Below are 25,604 nucleotides of genomic sequence, written 5' to 3'. Positions count from 1 at the left end.
AAGGTCTCTCTTCTCCAGGGAATGGTGCTGGTGCTCCAAGAGATCCAGCAGTGCCGTCGTGTCCACTCGGTGTCCACCTGAGTGACCCAGCTAGATGGCACGATGATGGCGGAGGGCACTCCCTTCGGTTCCTGCTGGTTTTCCAGGAGTGCCTCCGGAGGAGCGACCGAACAGCAAATCCACAAAATGAAGTGGCAGACTCTTATTGGGGTGAACGTCGAAAAGTTTATTAGAAGCTCTCAAGAGCCCTAACAACCTTCAACAAAACCAACCAACAAGTGCCCCAAGAGGGCCCTGACAACTCTTTATAAACGGGGAGTGGAACGGGCTAACAACCAATGGGGAAGAACTGGGGAGTGGCTCTTGGGATGGTGGATTGGGACAACAACATATCAGGGGAGGTTAGGAGAGGGGTCCCTGGTCCTAATTCAATCACTCGACACCCCTGGTGGAATCTTCTAGATGGTGGGGACAGGATGCCGAGTGATGGACAAGGCACCAGGGAGGGGACACAGGAGTGACTCAGCATTTATGCTGAGCCAAGGGGCTGGCATAGGGAGGAGTGACAGGGGCTGAACCATAAGGGTATGGGGGAGTTACAGGGACAAACCATCTACCAAACATGGGTAATAACATTGATATAAACAAACACAATACAACACAGCAGGAAATCCCTCCTGAGCCACCGTGGCAGGGGTGCTCAGCAGGTGCATCACAACCATCTTTAAGGTCTAGAGTGGAAAAGCCTACACCCAGCAGGATGCAGGTGAGGACCTCGTGAATTTATGATGCCAGCTGTGCTGCTGGGCCCTCCCTTCCACATGCCCAAAGAACTCTGTCTCTGCCACAGCATTGTCTCAGGACACATTGTGCTCGGCATGTGTCAGAGGCTGAAATGTTATATTTCATGATTTAAAATTAACTTGCCATTTTCTTCTGTGTTACTTTCATTGTCCTCTGTATTTCCTTTAGCTCTTTGAATCCCTTCCTTAAGCAAAGCCTTCTCTGCTCGATTTCCATCTTGCGCCTTCTCACCTCTGCTTCAGGTCTGCATGTTGCTGCTCTCTCCCTTATGGCTGGTCTTCTGCGCCTGAACCACAGCCCTGCCACTGTGCCCACCAGAAGCCCGCTTGGCTTCGCCCGACCAGCTGGCACGGTTGACTGCGGGGGACACTCCCCTGTTCCTCGGGGAGGTGCGGGGAGCGGCTCGGGTTGACACCAACCCGGGGATGGAGGAGAAGCAGCGATGTCCGTGGAGGAAATAAAGGGTCGACTCTTGGCAGGGGTTAAAGTCCGAAGTTTATTACGGGGCTCCGGAGAGCTCCGTACTTCAGGGGAACCAACAGCGATGAGCCCTGAGCAGGGCTGCGCAACTGTATATAAAGCAGGGTGTAAACAGGGGGAAGGGATCACCCACCAACCAATGGGGAACTTGGGGGAGTGCAGGTGGCAAAACAGGCAGATATGCTGTCCAATGACCAAGGTTTAAGGGAGGCAACCCTGGCCCTCAGCCAATCGCTCGACACCCAGGGTGGAAGATTCTAGATAGGTGGGATGGGGAATCGAGTGATGGACAAGGCACCAGGCAGGGCATAAGGGAATGATTCAGCACTTTTCAGGGTGATTGACACTGGGGGAGAAGGGGGTAACCTGGGGCAAAACCATTGCGGGAAGAAGGGGGGTAAAGGAATAAACCATTACAGAAGCAGTACAGAATCGGAACACAAAACCACAATACAACACAGCCCCAAAGGCAGGAGCAGCAGCTCAGCAACAGCCCAGAAGGGGCTGCCCCAAGGCAGCCGAGAGCTGAGCTCCCCAGCCAAGGTCCATCGGCTCATGGGTGCCCTGCTCCAGGTCCTCCACATGCTGCTGCCATACAACCTCATCCAACCTTTAGGTAAGAGTTTTGCTTAATATTGCAAATCTATAGATATAACACAAAGTTTTACATATATACATTTCATATACACATATGAAAACTTTATATGTACAATGAAGCTGGTAAAAAATAGATACAGGTAATTTATATACAGCTCATCATCAGGCAGCTCAGCTGCCTTTAGACAGCCCTGTGCTTCAGCATCTCCTTCAAGGGCTGCAGAACAGGAGCCGCTTGAACCCATGTCACAGCCTGGTGTAATCACGGATGGCCTCAGTGTGGGCACCTTGATCATGCACCAGGTGCTGGAAAAGCCTTGGTGGTTCAACCATTCCAAAGTCTGGCCACAAGCCGATCTCCACAGAAAGCCTCTTGTTGCCTACAACAAAGTGGTCAAGGTCTCTCTTCTCCAGGGAGTGGTGCTGGTACTCCAAGATATCCAGCAGGAAATCCCTCCTGAGCCACCGTGGCAGGGGTGCTCAGGAGGTGCATCACAACAGCCTTCTTTTCCACCTCCAAGTTGCTGCTGGACATCTCCACCTGGTCCCTGCTCTTTGCTTCACAGCTCCTTTTGCTGTGGCTACACTACAGCCCCAAGAGCAGGAGCAGTGCTTCAGCAGCTGCCCACAAGTGCCACTGTCACAAGTCAGCCCAGAGCAGGCCTCCCCATGCCCTGGCACTCTGCCCCAGGCTGTGCTGCACCAGCTCCTGAAGCAGCTGAGTCACCTCCACTCCAGGTAATCAAAGCGCTGCTCCGTGCACTGATATGTGACATCCATACCAACTACCCTCCACCAGCTGTGGGGACTGGATAAGGCTGAATAAAGTAAGAGAATTCTTGTGCCTATGTCCTCTGCATTCTCCAATCCCAGATTACCTTTTCTTCATCCTAACCCTTCCAAGAACTCTGTGGAACCCAGAGGAGAGAGGCCTGCTCTGCCATGATTCCCCCTGTGCCTTAAGTCCCTGTGTTCCGGTGGGCACAGAGAGGATGGGGACTCCTGCCTGCCCCACATCCTGTCTGTCTGTCAGGCCTGTCCAGGGCAGCCTGGCTGTGATTCCAGTCCCCTGTCCCCTCAGCCCTGCTGGCCCATAGTCCTGCTCCCTGGGCAGAGCCTTTATGCCTCTGGAGGAAAGTGGCCCTTGTTGCTCCTGGGCTCTTGGCAGAGGTGCTGGCTCCTGGCAGTGCACTCAGGCTCCAGGTGCCCTTTCCAGTCTGTAGAGCACCAGGAGCGCTGTTGCTGTTGTGTGCTTGCACAGAGAGCTCTTGGAGCCAATGGTGGCACTTGGGGCAGGATTCAGCTTTGCCACCCTGCCAGAGGCTGGAGAGCTCAGTGTGCCTCAGCTTTGTCCCTGGCAGCTGCCAGTCACAGCTGCAGTGGCAGTGGCTGTGAGGTGACCCAAAGCGGCGTCCCTGGCAGCACATGGCTCTGCTTTGCTTCCTGCTGGCACTGCAATGGAGGTTAGATGGGTTATGGGCAAGGAATTGTTGCTTGTGAGGGCTGTGAGGCCCTGGCACAGGCTGCACTGAAAAGCTGTGGCTGCCTCACCTCCTGGAAGTGTTCAAGGCCGTGTTAGGCAGGATTTGGAGCATCCTGGCCTGGTGGAAGGTGTTCCAGCCCAGAGCAGTGGGGTAAGAACTGGATAATCTTTGGGGTGCATTCCAACCCAAACCAGACAGTGATTCTGTCATTAGGTGGGCTATCAGGAACAGGTTCTTCCCCCAGAGGATGATCAGGCACTGAACAGGCTCCTGAGGGAATGGTCATGGCCCCAAGGCCAACAGATCTCAGTGAATGTTTGGTCAATGCTCTCAGGTACAGTGTGGGACTTTTTGCGTTTTCTTGTGCAGGGCCAGGAGTTGGGCTCGATGATCCCTGTGGATCCCTTGCATCTCAGGATATTCTGTGATTTTGTGTGAGGCTTCAATAGCTGCTCAGCAAATTCACATTTCTGTGGTGTTTGCTGAAGCCCTTGGTGAAAATCTTATAAATTTGGTGTTTAAATCATTAGTATGATTCACTAGTTGTGTCTGAGATGTGAAGGCTGCATCTGTTCTTTCATTCTGAAGAAAGCAATTATATTCTTAAATCTGTAATGGAATCCCTGAAAGTGCATTTTTCTCTGCTCTAGCAGCATCTAAAATTGTGAGCGGCATGGAAAAGGCCAAATAGTCACTCCAGCATCAGGAGAGCCTCACACCAAGACCCCGTTATGGACAAGCAGTGTGTGCCCAGCTCTGGCTGCTCCTATTTGTGCCTTGTGTGCTGGAGACCCCGCATGACTTCCAGAATTGCACTCCACTTCTACACAGAAGCACAGCGAGCACAACGACTTCTGATTCATCTCATGCTTCAGTTCCAGGGTTTAAACCTTCAGTCCTTGCCCTTTTTAAAGCACATTAAGAGCTGTGAAGCCGAACCCACCCCGTCCCGTGCCGCTTCCCCCAGAGCGAAATGGCGCCTGAGGGCGAGCCCGCGAGTTGCCATGGCAACGGGGAGGGGCGGGGCCTGGGCTGCACGGCAACGGGGAGGGGCGTGGTGCTGCGGCATCACGTGAAACCGCCTTTTCCCGCCCTCGGCGGCCTTGAACCTCCGCGCTGCCCGTAGGCGCGTGACGCCGCCCCGCCCGCCCCGGGGGAGCGCTGTTGGTTGGTCGGCGGGCGAGGGAGGGGGGCGGGGCTTGCGCCACGCAGGCGCGGTGAGGGAGGGGCTCAACCCGGTGAGGAGGAGGCGGCGGCGGCGGCGCGCGAGCGGCGGCGGTTGGTGCGCGCGCCAAGATGGTGAGGGGGGGAGCGCGCGCCGCTCCCTCAGGGGACACCCGGGGGGATCGTGAGGGCGGGGGGTCCGGCCGGGAGAGGGGCTGACCCCGCTGAGATGATGCATAGTTAGCTGATTCAGAAAGGTTCGATAGGGAAATGATAGAATAACCAACAGGAAAACGCGTGCTCTGACCTCTGAGGAGCTGATTATGTGTCTGTGAAACGACTGGTGGCTTGGTCGCACCTGGTTGTTGGTTGTCTTGTAATGCTTCCAGCTAATTCGCTGAAGGACGTCTGATTGCTGCTCATTGAACTCATTCACCCGAGTGGTGAATTTGAACTTGAGCTGTGATTGCTGGTTGGAACAGACCAAGAGAAACAAGGAGTGGTGGATGAATGCTGTGGGGAACTTTGCATTAATTTGGTTAATGGGTAAAGTAATGGTCGTGGAAAAAGGAAGAGTCATGCATGCTGCTTTTAGTAAAGGTTTGGAAAGGTGAATCTCCTCTGGAAGGAGCAGTTGCAAAGCAAATTTGATCAAATCTTGGGCTGTTTTGCTGTGTGTCTCTCTGGAGAGAGTCGTGCTTGAGGCACTTTGGGAAATTCATGTTTACTTGTCAGTCTGAGGGTGAGGGGAGTGGGTGTCCCGGGGGGGATGTGCACAGGAGGGTCCAGGGAGCAGCAGCACCCCTCGGTGGTGCTGGCAGGTGTGCCCCTGTCTGTGCAGCAATCCTGCCTTGGCTTTCTTCAGTTTTTGTTAAGCCAAGCGTTGGTGAGCCGGCTTAGCCCCGATAAACAGCCTGAATCTGATGTTACCAAGTGTTTTCCTTCAGTTCCCCTCGGGGATTTGTGTTTGTGTGGCTGCACAGGTGTGAGCAGGAGCATGGCTTGTCTGCTGGGAGAAGCTGGAGAGCCCAGAGGATTGGGAAAAAAGCTTCCTTCACAAAAGAGCATTTTATATAAAATATAACCTCAGTTTTGAAATGCAGCCCTGAGTCCTGTTGGGTTTTTTAATCGAGACCTCCTGGGTTAGCGAGAGTGGGTACAAGTGACATTTTATATGAAATACGACTTCAACTATGAAATGCAGCCCTGAATTCTGTTGCATTTTAAAGTATTTTTTAGGGTTTTTTTCCCCTCAGTGAGTGAGAGTGGATACTAGGGATATTTCACAGAATCCAGAATGAGTTAGGTTGGAAAAGACCTCTGAGATCATCGAGTTCAACCTGTTTGGGTCAGAGGGACCCACCCGCTGATCAGAGGGAGCCAAGATTTAGGGGAAACAGAAAAATCGGGGACACTGTACCGGCAGTGCCTGAGCTGTGCTGTCACAGCAGAGCCTGATTTCCTCTCCAGCTATCCAGAGGAAGCACAGGGATGAAACTTTGTGCCAGAATTTGATCAAGGTGGAAATCTTTTTAGGAGCAACAACAAACGTGGGGTATTGGAAGTAGGGAAGCAGAGCCACCCGTCTGCTTTTTGAGGGAATCTCACGATGTTGGACATGAGGAGACAGAACTGGGAGCTTAAATAGTGACATTCTGGTTTAAAAGCAGTGATTTATCTCAATGCAAGAGCTCTTTATGAGAACTTTTGATTGGTAATCTTGCACTTTTTTTTTTTTTTTTAATCTGAGGAATTTTTTTAAGGAAACCTTGAAAGACTGTTACTTTGGTACAAAGTTCTTGATGCCTTGGGAGTTGACAAATACATTTTAAGCTGCAGATTTTAAGTAACTTCTTTATCAAGCTGGCATGAACCCCTTGGTGATGGAGGTTGTGTGTATAAAATGTTGCTCAGGAAATGGCAGTGGTTGGCTTGGTGCAGTTCAGAAATTGCTTGTGTAAGGGAAGATAACCTGCCTGGCTGCTTGTGAAACAATAATTTCCTTCCTCATCTTCAGTGTGGTGACTAATATGGTACTTGAGCATCTCTGAGAGCTTGGTGTGCACAGGGGGAAATGGCTGCATGTTTTTGGGTTAAAATGTCTGAAACTCTTTCTGTGTGTGTGAATCTCAATATTTTTGTGGGTAAAAATAAACAAGGATAATGTTCTTAAATACTAATAGTAGCTCTTAACTATGTTAAATGCTTAAATTACTTGATCCCATTTGCTGTTGCTCAAAGGCACTCCCTTATTTCAGGGCTTGGAAAAAGAAGTGTAAAATTTACTTTTTAGGTGTAAAAGAGTAAAATCTACTGCTGAAGTGTAAAGTTTACTTCTAAGAGCTCTGAGAATAATCCCACTTCAGGAGTAGTTAATAAATACTCCCAGTTAACTGTGTGACTTTGAAGAGGGAAATTAAAATGGATAAATGTTCCGTTCATGTGGCTTTTTAAAAAAAAAAAACAATTTGCTTTCACCTACATTTTTTTCTGGTTTATGTGATGCTCTGAAGCTTTGGACAAGCTGCATGCAGCCCCTCTTCAGTATTTATGTGCAGATGTGGGTGATACAGGGATTTTTTTGTTTGTTTCACTTTGTGGAAGGATTTATCTCTCCCTCCCCTCTGCCGTTTCCTTTTCGCAGAGTGAATCTCTGGTGGTTTGCGATGTTGCCGAAGACCTGGTGGAGAAACTGAGAAAATTCCGATTTCGCAAAGAGACCAACAATGCTGCCATTATAAGTAAGTTCCAAATGTGCCTGACAAAAATTGTCAGAAAATCCTCTCTCCTCTTTTCTTCCCTGTCTAAGATTGCTGCTGTATCAGGTAAACATGAGCCAGGGGGGTGTTTGTTCTCTGAGCTGCAGCACTTTCAATTCTGCCTGTAATTTTAACAATAAAACAGTGCTGTTCTTAGGATTCAAGTCTCCATCTGCTCTTAGCAGAATATTTATATTTAATTATGGCTCAGAGTCTACCACTGTTTGTAAAATGATTTTGGGAAATCATGGGATACACTGTAGAAGAAAAACAGAATCACGAGGACTATAATTGTTGAGTGCTAAAAAGCTTCATGCATCCATTGTATAAATCGATTGAAAAAAAAACATTGATCTGTGTTTTATTTTGATTTATAGTGAAAATCGACAAGGATAAGCAGTTGGTGGTGCTGGATGAGGAGCATGAGGTTTGTTAAATGAATTGTAAATAAGAATATCTTCAGCCTGCAATGTATTGTTGTCTCTAAGGTACTGCCTTAGTTTCAAACTGTTATCAAACTCTTAATCTAATTTGGGTCATGAGCTTATTTAAATGCATGGTCACTCTGCATGTAAAGCACAGCACCATTAATAGTGAAACTGTGCAGAAGAAATTGAGTTGACTAATAAATTGCACCCAAAAAAAAGTTATTTTAAAGCTGTTTTAATGATGTAAAAAGCATCTTTGGCACCTGCTGGCTTTTTGAAGAGATTTCTGCTGTGTTTCCACGTAGATCTGCACATTTGTCTCTGAACTGGTCTGCCACCAATTAGAAGCAGGATTGCTAATCCCCTGCAGACTCTAAATTTGATGGGTGGCATAATAAGGTCAGCCCAGTGTGTGGTGTTTCTTAACGGTCCATAGGGCAAAATTAAATCCTTCCCAAGGATTTGAGCATTAACCATAGCTCTTGTTCCCTAGAATGTAGATGTTAATGTAACACTCAAATGTAATGGGGAATCTTTTTTGTTTGCTGAACGAGGAACGACTGAATTTTTCAAACTTTTGATTTATGTAGCTGATTTTAACTTACTTTATGGTGTGTGCTTACTTATTTCTGTTTAGCACTAGGGTTGGCAAAGCATGGTAACTGCCAGCATAGCCAACTAAAGCCAAAAATGTTTGCTCAACTTATGCCTAAAATAGGGATGATTATTCATGCTAACATTAATTCTGTGTTTAGTCATAGGAGTCTGTTGGCACACAAATATTCCTAAATTGCTGTAGTAATCTGGGAGGTCCTTATCAGTTCACCTGTAGATCAGCATCTGCCCTACAGGTGTTTCACTGTCCATTACCCTGCCTTAACCTTCCAGTGTGAGGTACTTGCTCAAATGCTGCTTGTGTTTAATGTCACCAGGGTATTTCTCCTGATGAGCTAAAGGATGAGCTGCCTGAGAGACAACCTCGATATCCTTCCTATGCTGCTGCCATTTGGACTTACTCACTCCTGGAAGCTGTTCAAAATGTTGGACTTCACCTTTTTAGGCCAATGATTGCTGTAGTGTGATCTTGCTGATCCTTTATTTGTGAAATAACCCACGGATCAGTTCTCAGGCTGCAATGAACTGTTGTACCACTTGCTGAAACAATGACTCATTTAAGTCTTTCCTGACATTTTATTTCCTTTTAGACTATATGATGTTTGGGGAAGTAAAGCAAAGCCATGCTGCTGGTAATGTAAAGAAGTGAGTAAAATGTACCAGTCAGTGGCTACTTCTAAATATAGGAATCTGCCTGTGTAACTCTGGATCTGTTTTGTTACTTTCTCAGGATGTGGCTGTTGTTGTTTTGCTGCAGTTACTGATTCTGGGATTGCTGTGGGCATGTGATCCAGGGAGGAATCCCTGTTTTGAAAAAAAAAAAGGAACAAAAGAGGGTCAAGTAAATTACTCTTAACTAGTGAAATAAAAGGGGTACTTAAGTTACATGTGAAAAAAATACCTGCCCTATTAGCCTCAAGAGCTGGCTGGCACCATTCCCTGTGCTGTTCTGAATCTTGCCTTTCATGCCTACAGTGCAGTGGGAGGCTGTAAAACAGAAGTACTGGCTAAAACTGCAGTTCAAATTGAGCAGAACACGTGAAACAACGAAGTTCTTGGTCAGCAAAGAAAGAATTTGGCTTTCATTAAGCCAAAACCACACCGGTGGGTGTGGGAAGTCTTTTTACAAAGTTGGAAGAGGAATATTTGTGATGAGAGGGTGATCTTTAGCTCAGATGTGAAATATTACTACAGAGACAGCCCTCACATTGAGGTGGGGCCAGTTCTGAAAGTCAGATGTGGAAGTGAAAACAAACCAGTGAGGTTATTATTGCCAAATTAAAACATCATCTAAAATGCAACACTGACTTCTGCCTGCATCAAGCTCTGATAACTGAGGGTTATATCCTACTAAAATAATTGATTTCTTAGTTTCTTTAACCTCAGAAAAAACATTTATTGTGTATAGTTACAAGTACCAGCATGAAGATGGAAGAGTTTCCTATCCATTGTGCTTTATCTTCTCCAGTCCAGTTGGTGAGTGAACTCTGTATCTACTGTGTGTTGTAAATTTGGGAATATTCTCTTCTAGGGAAGATAAAACTGAGTGCTCTCAAGGAGGTTTTCCTGCCTTTGAGGTTCACATTTAGGGCACTTCAGATGTATGATAGAGATTCTCTCTTTTCCACTTCTGAAGGCTGAACTAGAGTGTTGGTTTCCTGCTTAGCTGGCCAAAAGGTGTGTCTGCCTAAATGTGCCTGTTCTCAGTGTGCTCAGCAACCCTCCTCTGAAGGGCAGGGCCTGGAGCACTCTGCATCTACTCATGGAGGTTTAACCTAATCTAACCTGTTTCTCCTCAGATCTTGGGGAATCCTCAAAACATGACCCTGTAAGGCTCAGGAAGTGATTGGAGAGAGGGCTGGAAGACACTACTTGTGTTCCTGAGTGATTCTGCTCACCTGTCTTGCTATTCAGACATAAGTGGCTGGGAGGGAAGAAATTCCTCTCATCTCAGAAGGACATGGGAACCCATTTCTTTCTGAGGATCTTAGAATCATATTCCTTTCATTCTACCCATGAAAGGAACAGGACTTAAAGAGGGATAGGATGGGATTTGAGAGGAGTTTTCAGGGGGTCTGGATGTAATGGGCAGCAGTAGAGGATGCTGTGAGGGGATAGTCTAAAGGGCTGTCACAGCTGTGGAGGAGAAGGAGGAAAAGAGGCTCCCTAACCCAGATCTGAGCATGTGAAAGTGCTGGGGGATCGGGCTCTTCCAGGAGAAACAGACTGTAATCCTGGATCATCCCAGGTTTGTAGAGAGCAGTATAGAGTGTCCTCTGCTTGTGTCACAGCAACTGTCATCATCAACTTACCTGGACAGGGCACTGTGCCATTTTAATAGAAGCCAAATAACCTGGGTCTTGGTTTGGGCTTACAGAGCTGAATTACTCCTGGGCTTCCATCTGTGTTCTGAATTGTAGTAGTGTATCTTGCTGGTGTTACTGGATTATCCTTGTTATCCCCTGGAAGAAGATAAACTGATTGCATTGTTTTACCCTTTATTTCTCAGAGCTAGAGTAACTAGGTATGTAAAAGAGTTTAGCAACTACTGAGCATATTCTTCTTTAGTTACCTGAGACTCTTCCTGTGAATGTCTTTGGCTTTCAGTTTGAATTCTTAAAAAAACCCCAAACTTATTTTTGAATTGTTGCAGTCAAAGTAACTAAACAAACTCTTTTTTTCCCCCATAACTTCAGGATGTAAGCCTGAGCAGCAGATGATGTATGCTGGAAGCAAGAATAAGCTTGTACAGACAGCTGAACTCACTAAGGTATAACTGGCTTTTGAAATAACTCTCTCCCCCTTCACTGCAGGTTGTTGTTTTGTGTCTTGCTTGAACCAATGGCAAGAAGGGTTTTGTGAGAGTTTGTGATTACAGTGAACAGAGTCTGGTTTAGGAAGACTGAAGGAGGAGTATGTGTGGAGATTTCTGTACCCTAAAAAAGCAGGAGGAACAGTGTTCTCTAAAACAAAAATATCCCTCAGTAGGATGGACATCTTTGCGGTGGGGGAGGAATTTACTGATGGGAAGAATAGACTGAAGCTTCAGTGTGGTGTGGAACAGATCAGTTTAGCTGGTTCCTGGGTCTGAATGCTTGCAGAACAGCCTGCGGAGTAAGTAACATGTGCCAAGGGATGAACAATTTCTTCCTGTGTTGGTTCTTCCAGTACTGACACCAGAAGAACTCACTGCATTCACTAGGTCTGGCTGTGTGTATATTTTAGAAGAGAAATGTCACCCGTTTTTCATTTTGGAGATCTTTGAAATCTTTGCCTAATTGGCACCTACACTCCTTTTTGCCTTAAGCAGTAAAGCTTAATAGAGTCAGTAGCTGCTTCAGGTTTTTCATACCATGTGAAATGACTTCAGCTCTTCCCACATCACTGTTCCCTTTAGGTTTTCCTTATCATGCTGAGTCCTTTAACATCCCAGTGAAAATGTCTGTTGGGCCAGTAAGATAACTATGAATCATAGAATGGCTTGAGTTGGAAGGGACCTTAATGTTCATTTGTTCAAACACCTCTTGCCTAGACCAGGTTGCTCCAAGCTCTGTCCAACTTCTGCCTCTTCCAGCTGTACCTTGTAAGAAAAAACACCTCTGATTTAAATTAGACCTCAGGGTGACAGGAGTCAATAGGAAGGCAGCAGAAGATGGTGGAAGCAATCAGCACAGCCCCAAGAAATCTTTTTTTAGATCTGTTGAGATTGCATCTTGGAGGCCTGATAACTGTGATAGAAAGGAGAAAGACAGTTTTCAGTAAGCAAGAAGACAGAGTTGGTGAGAAGAAGGTGAAAGCCTGGGAGGTAGCTCACTTGGAGTTCCTGTCACTTCTGAAATGGGAGAAATTTAGCCTGAATGGCTTTTGAATGCAAGTCCAGGACTGGGTATAGAGGTTCATGATCATTCATCTTCCTCCTGAAGGCAGAGAACACAGGCTGTCTCCAGCTGGGATTGCCTGCTTGCTCTTCAAATGTACTTTATTCTTGCCACTTGCTGAGCTGTGTTTCATTTTAACTCCTGCTGTGACTTCCTCCTGGTGTGATTTTTTTCCTCATGATTCAGCTGAGTTCTCTTGTCAGTCTCCAGTGCCTTGCATATTAGCTTGGCTCTTGTTAAGCTGTTCTGTTCTTGTAACACTGATTTTCGGGGTTTCTCCATTTTGAAGGCTTGTGAATTTGTAAAATTACCTGACTTTTGTCTTTGGGCATCTCATGGACTGCAGTAATCAATGCATAATTAATGTAGTTTCTTTTCATGCTATTAAAAACAAAACCCAAACCCTAACCAGTTACTTGCCCACATGGAACGTAAATAGTATATTGGTGTTTTGGGCCTTGTTTTCTGCTTCAAGGCTTCATTAAAGACTTCACAAAGCTTTGGGTTAGTAATTTTAAGATTGTTTTGGGGGTTTTGCCCAGAGACGCTGTGGCTGCCCCATCTCTGGAAGTGTTCCAGGCCAGGCTGGATGGGGCTTGGAGCAGCCTGGGCTAGTGGAAGGTGCCCCTGCCCTTGGCACAGGGTTGGAACTGGATGTTCTTCAAGGTCCCTTGCAACCCAAACCATTTTATGCTTTTAGGATTTTGCTGGGGTTTTTTCCCAAGTTTTCTATTGTGAGATATTTTACAGGTAAAACAATATGCTACTGGCTACTATGAATTTATTTCAGTTTGAAGAAAAAATAACTGTGTGTTGGACTGAGTAAAATTGCTGAACTTCAGGCTTAAATCAACCCAGATACTAAATTATTTGTATTCTTCAAAATACCATCTTGCTGAGATAATGCATGTGAGATGGGGCCACTTCAGGGTTATTTTAAGATGTAATACATGTGCTTTTCTCATATTCTTAAGGGATAAGAGTAAAGCCTAGAAATAGCAATTACAAGATTCTTGTTCATGTTAGTGATGTTTTTTGCCACTTAGTCTTGTGTATTTTCCTCTGATCTTTCAGAGGAAAAGAAAGCACCTGAAAATTGTAGGTTGGTGAGTGGTTTATTGCAGCTCAGACAATGTCTGTGGAAAGGCGCTGCTTGCATTTTGTGCTTGTCCCGTTCCAGTCCCATCCCTCAGGAATTGATGCAATGCCATTTTGTTTAGGTATTCGAAATCAGAAATACAGAAGACCTAACTGAAGAATGGCTGCGTGAGAAGCTGGGCTTTTTCCACTAAGGAAAACCTCTGTTCTAAGTATTTATGTACCATCCTGGTGATACTGGAACCAGACATGAATACTTACATCCAAGCAATGCACTGTATTCACAGCTGTCTCCTGCAGTATCTCTCCTGTGCAGAGTTTGTGCAAAGAATAGCAGGTCTGTCTCCTTGAAGTAACAAATCTTTGCAGGTGTTTCCTTATTGGTACCTGCTAAAAGGGAATACTCCTCTGCAGGGACTCCTTTTGCACTCCTGTGACTAATATTTCTGTAACTAAAATAGTTCAGTTCTGGATTTATAATCGTGTACAAACATCATTTGGAAGCTGACACTAACTTTTTCTGAGCTACAAATGCATCCTTATGACACACATTAGCCATTTATGTGCAGAATTTATGTACTGTCAGTTACCAGATTTTTTGACTTAATGTCTTCTCAGTTTTGAAGCATTTGTTGGAAGCTCCCTGGAAGCATTTGTTTGGTATTAAAAAGTCAAAATCCTTGTACTGCAAATCCATCCATTTATCTTTACATCGAGTCCATGTGAACTGTCTCAAATTCTTGGAACTAATTTTTGTCATTCCAGTAATTCCTCAGTTGCCTGAGTCAATCTCTAAATTTCAGGGCAAAGCTTGGACTGTCCAGTCAGTTCTCATGCTGATACAGTCTCACAGGAACTAGCTGATAACTAAGGGCTGAACTACAACTCTGGTTCCTCTTGTACCAGATTTCTTCTTGCATCTCTGTTCTGACACTGTTGAGAAGTTTACCTCTGCTCATTTCCTGTTATCTGAACACCTGGTGATACTGTGTGCCTTTCATTTGTTAGCTTTAAAAGGACTTGAGAATTTTACACTGCCACTTCTTACAAATTTGGTAAAAACTTTGTTAAAGAATCCAAGTAATATTTGCTCCTAGTGCCTCGTGCTGCAGTTGACATCTGTTAAAACAAAAAGCCAACCTCATTTTCTTTGAAATTCCAATCATCTGCTCCATTTGTAGGAGTCAGGAGGTTAAAGCTTTTCATGATAATGAACGATTTATATCTCTTTTGTTATAAAAGTTGGCCACACGTAGCTTTTGAGTACTTTAATTACAACCTCTAACTTTCTAATGGCTTTTTGGTCAAAATTACATTCCAGATGAAGCTTTTGCATAAGTGATCATTTGATTTTCATCTACTTAACGGTTCATCTCTTTGAAACAGCAAATCTAATGTGAAAATAGTACTTAACTTTTATAAATGACCAGTCTTTTTACAGGTCTGTTTTATATTGAATAGAGTAGTTGTCTGATGTGGGACAGGTTCAGCACGTGCTGTGGCAGGAGGAGCACTCATGGGACACTCTCTCCCTATCTTGCTTGTGAGTGTTTGTTGTGCTACTGAACAAGTGTCTGCGTAAGAGCAGCTTCCTGTTGATAACATACCTTAAAATACAGCTGCCCCAACCAATCTGCTCGCTGGGAAGGAATGCAGTGTTAAATTTGGAGGCCAGTATTTCATGCTGTGAAACCTTTGCTGAAAGTGGGGTTAGTTTTTGTTTGTCAACATAGGTTATGTTAGTGTTAAAACACAAATTCCTGCAAGATCACAAGGAATTCATTTGCAAAGGTCTTCAGTGTTGGTAAATCTCTTCCTAGTTTGATGTTATTGCTCGTTTATTTATATATAAATCTGACTTGAGAGGAGCTTTTCCAAATACGTGTTGGAATGATCCAATTAAATCGATCTTTTGGTGCGGGAAAGAAGTGCTTGTAATTAAATTTCTGTGTTAACGTACTGAACTGGAAAAACAATTTCATTTCCCTGGATGGAAAAAATGTTGATTATGAAACTATTGCTTGATCATTCTGTACTGCAGATCAATAAAAACCATGTCTTTTGTGACAAACATTGTATAAATAAGACTTTGGCTTAAAGATAGTGCCATTCCAAGCATCAGTCTGGAAACAGCAAGAATCTCTTTTGAGGTTTTTTTGGGATTGTACTAAAGGTGAGGTGTGTCAAAGTACAGTGTGGGCGAGAGGGAAGCTGCTGCTTGGAATGTTCAGCTTGATTTGCAGTGGGGAAAAACTGGATTAATCATGTCTGTTGTACTTTGTACACTGGTGGGCTGCCAGCAGCCAACTGCTGCCTGCACAGGTCTGCACAAAAATAACTGTACAAGGGGCCTGTATCAGGAGGGAAGGGAGGAGCTGCTGCATGAAATGATGAAATTTGACCTTTCATCTCTGGATTGCTCCCCCTTCTGCCAAGAAAACATTACTCCTTACAGCTGAATCTTCAGCCGAGTTCTTCCACTTCACATGTTCTTGTGCCTCACTTAAGCACTTTCTGCCTTGGGTGCTGCCCCTCCAGCCTTGCAGGGAGCAGACAGACCCTCCTGAGAGTGTTAAAGCCCAGTTTCTCCTGAAAGGTGCTGTTGATGCTGCTCAGCCCACCAGTATTACTCTTCAGCCAGCCCTGCCTGGCAGCTGTTCCTCCCTCCCTGGCTGAGCTGTGGAAGCAGCTGCAGGTTCTGGGAGAATGTGTGTGTAGAGGGTGTTTGCTGTTCCAGCCTTGTTTGTGTTCTCTTTGGTCTTAATGCAGTGTTTTGACACAACTGGCTGCTGCTAATTGTCCTGGGCTCTTGAGATGCAGGTAGTGCTAACACTTGATTAAACAAAGACATCATTATGTCCAGGTCTTTCCTGCACAAATAATCCTTGTTTTCATAACATCTTTTCCCCACCTTATCTGTAGAACTGTGTGTTCTGTGCTGCTGCCCCCTTAGGCTCAGTGGGAGGCAGATGAGTCCATGTTCAGGCCAGTATGTTCCTGCTGGGCTTTGCTGGTGAGTTGCCCATCTGTAATCACACATTTCTCTTGAATTTTCAGACCTCTAAAGAGACATCTAAAGGACAACATAAATTAGCCTAGGGGAGCCTTTGTAGCTAAAGGTCTGAGAGTCAGCATTTTCCATTGGGAGCTCCTGTTTTTCAGGAGTTAGTAAGTTGGCCATAAAATCCTTGGTCTGGAGTTAAAGGTCTCTCCAATTCTGCCACAATTAATCAGGTTTGTTTTAAATATTGACTAGATGGCTGGGATACAGCTCTTGTAATCCCATTCACTGATGGTAAGCTGATTTAAAGTATGAATTTGCATGTCAGCCCATGAAATAGACTTGTAGTGTTTTGAATATTTTTAACAAAAAAATGTAAATGCTGGTATTTGATGGTTTAAGTGTATTTCTAGTATCATGAATACTGTTCTGATCTATTAAAGGAGGCAATAATGCAGGTGTTGACACCTTTTTCACTTCTCCAAAGGAGCATCTTTGCATTTGTACCAGGATTCCACTTTTGTATGTTTAACTGTAAAATAGCTGGTCCAGAAACGATGTTAAACTGATGACAGGGGTCTGACTCAAACAGGCAGAAGCAAGAGAATTCAACTCCTTACTTCAGTGCATTCCAAAAATAAACATCATGAACGTTTTTTTTATACATACATGTAGTGACTGTGAAGTGGAGCCGTGGTGGGACACGAGAAGGGGCTCAGTGAAACTCTTGTGTTTGTTCTGTGGTCCAGACTTGTCTTAAAAGGTGTGAGAGGTTCATGGCCAGATTTGAGAATTTGGCAGTTCCATGAAAATACCAGTAACCAGTACAACTTCCATACGCTGTTTAGTCTCTGCTACTTCACATTGCATGTTTACTTTAAACCAAATCCTTTTTTTTTTGCTAAGCATGGTGCTTGTATTGGTTTAAATAAAATGTTTCATTAAGAGGTTGTGTTGCCCTGTTTTAATTGCAAAGTGGTCCCTGTGTAACAGGGAAAATCTGGTGATGCTTGGTGTGACCTTCCTCCTTTTCTCAGCTTCCTGGAGTTTGTGTTGGACTTGTCACAGTCCAGTCTCAACTGCTCCCTCATTTGCTGTTGTACCTAAAATAATTCCTGTTTCCATCTGCTGTGATGGGGAGGAGAGGAGCTGTTGGAATACTGCAGGGAACTGCTGTGCTCTGCTGCTTTGCACCTTTGTCTCACAGACCTCCCACTGCCTCCAGATGAGGTGCGAGGCAGCGTGGGGCTTAGCCTGCAATGTCACATAAACTTCCCTGTTCCACCTCTCCCACAGGCTCCTGGCAGAGCCTGGAGCTGTGGGATACAATACAGAGTGCAGGTGCCCCCTGAACAGCGTCAGAGTGGGTGTCAAGGAAACCCCAAAGCTTAAAGGAGATGGAGAACTTAGGGGTTTTTTTACCTTCCCACAATCATGAGCTCATCTCTTTCCTGCCCAAGAGACCACTGCATTGATTTGATTTAAGACCTTCTTTTCTGCATCCTTGCTGTTTCATCCTGTCATGATCTTTGGAGACTTTGATTCCTCTATTGTTGAAAAAACTGCCAAGTATAATCCAAGGAATTCAGCTTCAGTACCTGACACAGATTGTTTCTGTGAACACCAAAGAACAGCATTAATAGGCCACAGATTAGACATGACAGAAATAAACCCCTTTGCTCCCAGGTGAGAGAACTCTATGAAGGAGAAAATGCACAGCTGCTTCAGCACATCTGGCTCCTGAATGGCATGTCAGTCACTGAAAGGCAAAATCTACTGCCAAAAGCTCGGGGAAAAAGAAGCTGCTACGGGAGATGAATGGTTTTCCAGAAAAGGAGAAAAAAAAAAAAAATAGCTCTCCTATGGGAGAAGATCACCTCTGCTGTCCTGTGGCATTCTCTGCTCGTCACTGAGTGTGCTTCACTCAGAAATGGGCAGTAGTTTGTTGGTACTGCCACATCACAGGCAGTAAAACCAGCAGCAGAATAAAGAGAATTGCCAGGAGATCACGGATATGAAGTGAAGAGCAGCTGCTTCTATTCAGGAAAGGTCATTGGCTTCTAATAGTTATGATGAAAAGGTCAGTTGAGTGGTGATTAAAGTCAAAGCAGAGAGGGAGTAGGAATCAAAATGGGGAACCTCTGCACAGCAGGACAAACCTGCAGTGTACCTGCAGCCTGAGCATCTCACAGTGGTGCTTTCCCTTCCAGGTGTGTATTGGCAGCTTGCCCAGAGCTGGGAGTTTGCTAAGGAGATCTGTGGCTTGGCAGGGTGTCTGGGAATAATATGGAGAAGAGGAGAAATGTAGTTTGTTCTGAGGAGCTGAAGGTAGATTGGTTTGGGTTGGAAGGGACCTTAAATACTACCCAGTTCCACCCCTGGGACACCTTCCACTATCCCAGGCTGCTCCAAGACGTGTCCAACGTGGCCTTGGACACTTCCAGGGATGGAAGCTGGGGCAGTTGCTGTCTGTGTGTGACAGTGTGTGAGTATGCCTGTGCCTACTGTTCCATGGGTTGTTGAATTGACTGGAATACAAGCTGGCTCTCCCAAGCTCCTCACAGGTGAAGTTCTTGCAATTTCCTGTTTAGGTACAGGTGAGGGTGGGAAGCCAAGCACAGGCAGGTGAGATTCTGACACAGTGCCATTGAGAGGCAGAACGGACATTGAGCAGCCTTGAGAGGGAGGGGAAGGACATGAGGTACTCTGTGGGTGTAAGAGTGGCTGGAATTTGATCAGCCGCACTCCTGTATGGCAGGGGTGAGGATTTAAGGTGGGCCTCACCCCTTGGAACAAAACTGAAGATGTGGCAGGTGGGTCCATCCCCTGCACTTGTTAGTTGGCACAGTTGTGTCAGCTGCAGCTTTGGTGATGTACTACAAGGTCTAAACAAATTAAGCTCAGCTTCTGGGAAAGCCTCCACAGAGGGGTTTATAAATGCTGGAGATGTTGGATTTGGCTTCTACATGTGTAACTCTAGTTTGGTTACATCGTCTGCAGGGCTTCCCTTATGGTGGGTAACTGCTTCTCTCTGTCAGCAAAGGGAGAGCTGTGGAGATGTCATTTCTTCCCACCTCTTCCAGAAGGGAATTGAGCCCAGGGAATTGGTCCTGTGTGCTGAGCTGGCCTTGAGGCTGGTCTGGGAACACAGTTTAAATGATAACTGCTGGGGAAGAGAGAGTTCTGGGATCTGAGAGGTAGCCCTGGTGTTCTTGAAGAGCAGCCTTGAACTGCCAGACATGCAGGCATATAAGTTCCTACAGTACAGCAGGGAAAAGGAGTTGTAGTTCTTAAAATATGTATCTGGGACCAACATCTTGGGGAATTGGCATCCTCTCTCTGGGCTGCAGAGTAAGGGAGTGCACTGGCTTGGTTTGTGCTGTGTTCAAGGCATTGGGAATGTCAATTCTAGCATTGTTTTAATAAATAGTTCTGAAGTGCAAGGACCCCTGGCTTTAGCTTTTAGCTTTTCAAATTAATACACATTTGTATCTGGCAGGTGTCTATATTGAAAGGTTGAGCATAAGGCTGAGCAACTGCACACCTCAAATTTTCTATTTTCATTTTGTGGGAAGCAGCAAAGAGTGAAATACTAAACAGTGAATATTCTCTGGTGGTGGTTAGGGCACTGCTGGCATGTCTTTGACCTGTTGGAGCGAGTCCACAGGAGGCCAAGTTGATCAGAGGGACAGAGCACCTCTGCTGTGAGGAAAGACTGAGAGAATTGGGATTGTTCAGCCTGGTGAAGAGAAGGCTTCCAGCACCTGAAGGGACCCTACAAGAAAGATAGAGAATATTTACAACAGCCTGGAGTACCAGGACAAGGGGGAATGGCTTCAAACTGGAAGAGATTTTGACTGTCAGGGTGGTGAGGCACTGACACAGATTATCCAGAGAAGCTGTGGCTGCCCTGGACCCCTGGAAGTGTTCCAGGCCAGGCTGGACAGGGCTTGGAGCATCCTGGGACAGTGGAAGGTATGCCTGCCTAGGGCAGGGGGATTGGAACCAGATGATCTTTAAGGTCCCTTCCAACCCAAACCATTCTGGGATTTCATGGTTCTAAGTTCACATCAATGTAAACTTGGGCACTGTTCCCCTCCCAGGTCCTGTAGGCTTTTTGCCATGTCTGCTGTTCCTTTGGGTGCTGTTGAGATGCTGTGATCCTGTGTGGATAACAGGCTATCTGATGCAGTCTGCATCCCGTGCAGCCTTGCTGTGCTCTGCCTAACCTCCCTGTCTTCTCTCTAGCCATGGAGCCAAGGGGATGATTTCGATGCCTTTGCATAGATGTGATTAATCAGAGTGGCCATTGTGTCCCAGCATGGGGGGATCGTCTCCTCTGGACTGTCCTGTCGAGTTTCATTCCTTCAGGGACTCCAAACTCGCTCTGGGTTAACCCTGTTCACCTCTGGAGCAAAGTGAGGTGTCTCCTACAGAACGTGATGGAGCTGGGCTGAAACTCCCCTGACAGCTCTCACAGCTCCTCAGCAGGGGACAGAGGGGAGACAGGAGCAATTATCATCCAGAGGGACTCTGAATGCAGAACAGATGTAAACACTGGGAGAACAGCACGTCTGTCTTTCACGGCAAATTTACTCCTGTGACAGGGAAGTCCTGTCCAGGCTGTTTGAAAGGCACACACTGTCACCCCCATTCCTGCTGCTCCATGCCATGAGACCCATGAATGCAGCTTCTCTTCCCTCTCCTGGAGCCCTTGGCTCAGCAATTAATATAATGCACCCTTGAAATCCCTCTGCCAAACAGCAGCTGGTGTTGTCACCTCATTTCTGTGGAAAAAGGGAAGACAGCAGAAGAAAATGGGGCAAAAAACATTCAGTTGAAAGGGAAAGGGACACCAGCCATCCTATACTTTCACTGAGCCTTAGAGGATGGAAGCAGAGCAAAAATCAGGGGTCATTGTCCCCGTAGAGCTGAAGAAGGAAAAAGAGAGAGCTAACATTTCTTTAAAAAAATGTCTAATTTTAAATATCCACTGTTGGAAAATGCTGCTGGATAATTGGAAGGAGAACGTGCCTGCCTTGCTCACAACTGCAGTCTGCCTGGCCATCTGCTCTGCCAGCAATAAATCCTGGATTGATCTGCGAGTGTGATTAATTCAGCAAGGACGACAGGATCAAGGGATCAGCCAGAGACAATATTTGTACCCTACCTCCAACTGTGAATGTGCAATTGTTTGGTTCAGGAGTACAAAACAAATTGTCTAGCTGTATTACTGGGAGAATAGAAAAATAGAAGCATCCACTCAAGAGCCCTTCTTTCCTTGGATGGCCCCATTCCAAGGTATGTAAGTACAGTTTAATACAAGCCAGTTCCCTGTCTGGGAGGTGAACAAAGCTGTTCTCATCTACAGAGAAGTTCTGCATATTCACTGCTTCTGCCTCATTCCTGTGGTTTAGTCCTAAAACCTTGGAGGTACTGGCTCTGTGCCCTGATGCACACGGGCTGTGGATGTGGAGTGTGAGTCAGCCACTCCACCCAGCTCCCTGTGCCTGAGGTTACTGGTGGGAGCCGCAGCCAGAGCGGAGCTGGACTTTAAATATCAAGAACAACCAGTGGGGTGGATTTCTAGCACTGGTACAGCTTTGAGCTGATTTGATAATACGGATGTAGCTGGAGAGATCAAAAGCAAGATTTGTGAAGGAATTTAGATGTGGATGGAGGCTTTTGAAATCCTATTTAGTGTGATTTAAGTGTGTAAATACACATTGGGCCTGAAGGTGCCATACTCAGGGCCACAAGGGATATCTGTGGGAGAACAGAAAGTCCAAAGTCAGAGCCCTCCACAGCTTATTTTTTTTCTGATACAAAGCTGAAGTTGTGTGTATCTTGCCTCCTTTTGGGCAGAAACAATAAGGATGTTAATCCCTGGAAGTGTTCCAGGCCAGGCTGGATGGGACTTGGAGCAACCTGGTCTACTGGAGGGTGTCCCTGTCTATGGACAATTTTAAGGTTCCTTCTAACCCAAGCCATTCTAGGATTGTAAGAGCTAAGGACTAAAGGTGACATTTTTGGAGCCACCACTGCTACAGCTAGGCTAATGCGGAATGTTTTGGAAAATCCCCTCCGTTGTTGATGAGCAGCCAAATCCTGAAATGCATTATAATTTTTTTTTTTCAAAATACAACTCTTGGTCCCTTTTCCTGTCCACACACTGTTATCATGCTCAGAATTATGTGGAAATCCATTAACAGGAGCTCTACCCAGCTTGAGAAAAACAAATCCTGTTATTATGAGGACAGGTTGAGTATTCAGTATTTAGCCTATTAAATGAAAACTGTTGCCATCTGACCATGAATGTTGGAGGGATTGAGGCCACGGGTGGATTCTGTAATGAGTCCTGGTGAGATGCCTGGCAGCACCCGTGTTCTGAAATTGGGTTTTAAATGAGATTGTTTCTCTTGAGACTGGCTTTCATGTGCAATGGAATTTATAATGTTAATTTGTTTATGTGATCACTACTAAATGGAAGAACCTAAGCAGGATTCTGGAGGTGAGTTAATTAGTGCAATAGGAAAGGGTATTTGCCAGTGTGGAAGGGGAGTTGGGGCACTGTCAAGTGCAGGGATCTGTTTATCCTGCTGATCAAAGACTGAACCAATGTCTGTTAGTGGATAAAGGAGGTAAGTGGGTGAGGAGTTCTGTGCTCTGGCTGCTGCTGATGTGTATTTACAGGTGTGCAGGAAGGTGACCTAGGCTGGACTCTGTTAGAGATACTCAGAGAGTCTCTGCTAAACTCACAGAATCACAGGATGCTTTGTGTTGGGAGGGACCTTAAAGCTCACCTCATTCCATGGCAGGGGCACCTTCCACTATCCCAGGCTGCTCCAAGCCCTGTCCAGCCTGGCCTGGAACACTTCCAAGGATCCAGGGGCAGCCACATCTCCTCTGTGCCAGAGCCTCACCACCCTCATAGGGAAGAATTTCTTACCAATATCCCATCTAACCCTGCCCTCTATCAATTTGAAGCCGTTCCTCCTTGTCCTGTCACTCCATGCCTGTATAAAAAGTCCCTCCCCCTCCTTTTTTGAGCTCCTTAAATTGTAGATATATACTCAGTTTTTCCTCTCCTGAAAACCCAGTAAGTCAAGTCTGTTAAACTCAGTGGGATTTTTATTACCAAGTTCAATAGTATTCGATTTCTCCTTGATATCTATAACTGAAATGACAATTTTTACTGTTGAAGGATGTGGTTAACCTGTGCATAATTCAGAGAAATTGCTCCATAATCTTTCCTCGCAGTTCTCTGCCAAAATCTTCCTCATGAACAGCCTGTAACACATTGAATTATGACTGATTATACGGCTGTTTTCCAATAAGGACAAGTACTTGAGAGGGATTTAAGATGAAGTGAACAGACACTGACATTTCCCCTGGGGATTCCAATCAGGATTAAACTCAGTGTGTCCAGACTAACGGGAAAGTGCATTAAGAGCTGTGGGCCATCTCCAGAGCTCCTCTGTGGCTTCCTGGCATTGTTTTCAGAGTTTAATCAGAGAAGATACTCACTCATTGTTTGATTTGAGATACCAAATGGATGTGAAATGGGAATTGATTAGACCCTTTTCTACAGAATTTACTTTTCATTTCCTTTTGTGTTATCTTTAAAAAAAAATAAAAATCTATGATACAAGAAATCCTTCAGTGCAGAAATCTTTGTTGTGCAAGATTACAGCTGCCTTCCGCTTTTCCTGACAGGATAATTGCAGTTGAATGGTATGCCAGCACCCGAGGGAATAAAACTCTGCATTCCTTGAGGCAGAACCAGGATTAATTGCAAATGTAGCTGACACACCTTTTTACTTCTGAGACTTTACATCCCTGTTGCACAACATTTTCATGTACAAAAAATCATCAAATACAGAAGTATCTACCTTGAATGGATCAAACTGCAATGGAAAACCTGCATTCCCCAGCCCCAAGGTATAACAGGATCTCTGCACACATCCTGTTTTTCTACCTCCCACAGCTCTTGTGAGGTAAACTGGCTTTGGATGGCTTTGGAAAAGCCTGCACCAGGGAGTTTTCCAGCACAGCCCAGTCCAGCATCTGTGGGAATAAGTGTGCCTGTGCAGCTCAAGGGTACTCCAAATAAGAAGTAAACAATTTGCAAATAAATAAGGCTAAAGAAGCATCAAGTGATATGAAGAAAGCTGTTTTTGCAAAGGGATTGCAGAAATTGTTGTTTCTGGCTCCTCAAGAGCGAGGGATGAGGAATGGTTGGAAGGTGGCTGTGATGCACAGCCAGGGCCTCTCTTCCTAACCCATCCTGTCACCCTGAGCTGGAAGGAAACCACAACAGGCTCAGCCCTTCCTGATGTTCTCGCTGCCTGATGGTCTTCTTGTCTATCCTTCTTGCAAGGTGATGGGAAGGCTCCTGGGAGAGAGTTGGGAATGGCTCAGAGCTGCTGCCTGGGCTGTAGTACCCACCCCACTCTCCTGGCCTTCTTATTAATCTCTGAGTCACAGAATCACAGACTGGTTTGGGTTGGAAGAGTCCTCAAACCCCATCTCATTCCAACCCACTGCCACGGGCAAGGACACCTTCCACTACAACAGGTTTTTCAGGACTCATCTTCACTAAAATTTATTTTTAAAATCTGTTTTCTGGGTTTCACATCAAAGTTTCATGGGTCATAATGATACCACAGCACTTTTATTGGGAGTAATTTGTGGATAAGATGAGTGATTTTATACTGAAACATCAGCTTTATCTTTGCAACAGCTGATTTCCTAAAGACAGCTCATTTGCTACAGTTTTTCCTGTATTTTGATGAAGGAAATAAAGTTTCTGCTCATCTCTCATTGTGACGCTCCATTAATTGTGTATAAAGCTTTCCAGCAGATAACACTGGAAAATATTATTTCATTTGGCAGCTGTTGGTTTTATGGAAATCATCCCTCACTCTGCTCCAGAGGAAATGATTGCAGCAATGTCACCCCAGCTTGCCTTTACTGCAAGGTGTTACTGCTTAAACTGAAACCACTTTTATATGACCTTTTGAAAGGAGAGTGGGGTGATCTCCTCAAACTGTTTTCTCATCTTGCTCTTTCCTTTGGGCAGGCTCTAATTTGTATTGATTTGGGATTGTATGACCAGCCCTCCCTTCCCCAGGGCTCACACAGCACAGCCTTCTCCAGCATTTCTTCCTAAATTTGCCATCTCCTGTTTCTCCAGATGTAGCTTGTGCTGAGCAGGGAGTTTTACCTGATCGAGTAGGGGTAGGACACGGGGGAATGGATGTAAACTACAAGAAGGAAGATTTAGATGAGCTATG

The 25,604-nt window shown here is 45.4% G+C and overlaps 1 protein-coding gene across 2 annotated transcripts; it reads left to right on the top strand.

Annotated features, from left to right (window-relative positions):
- Positions 1 to 4,589: 4,589 nt before the first annotated feature.
- GMFB (glia maturation factor beta) lies at positions 4,590 to 25,131 on the top strand. Of its 2 annotated transcripts, none has more exons than XM_053944720.1 (7): positions 4,590 to 4,664; positions 7,174 to 7,270; positions 7,666 to 7,715; positions 8,649 to 8,700; positions 9,727 to 9,807; positions 11,028 to 11,101; positions 24,025 to 25,131. In XM_053944720.1, the coding sequence occupies exons 1-7, from the start codon at positions 4,662 to 4,664 to the stop codon at positions 24,037 to 24,039; spliced, it is 372 nt and encodes a 123-aa protein (XP_053800695.1). In that variant the 5' UTR covers positions 4,590 to 4,661; the 3' UTR covers positions 24,040 to 25,131. The 2 variants fall into 2 exon arrangements, with proteins under 2 accessions (XP_053800695.1, XP_053800694.1); XM_053944719.1 differs by lacking the exon at positions 24,025 to 25,131 and adding an exon at positions 13,430 to 17,255.
- The last annotated feature ends 473 nt before the right edge of the window (positions 25,132 to 25,604 follow it).

The sequence above is a fragment of the Vidua chalybeata genome, chromosome 6 (genome assembly GCF_026979565.1).
Source record: "Vidua chalybeata isolate OUT-0048 chromosome 6, bVidCha1 merged haplotype, whole genome shotgun sequence".
In the NCBI taxonomy this organism is placed as follows: Eukaryota; Metazoa; Chordata; class Aves; order Passeriformes; family Viduidae; genus Vidua; species Vidua chalybeata.
The sequence above is the reverse complement of the archived record's forward strand: the minus strand, read 5'-3'. Positions and strand labels throughout refer to the sequence as shown.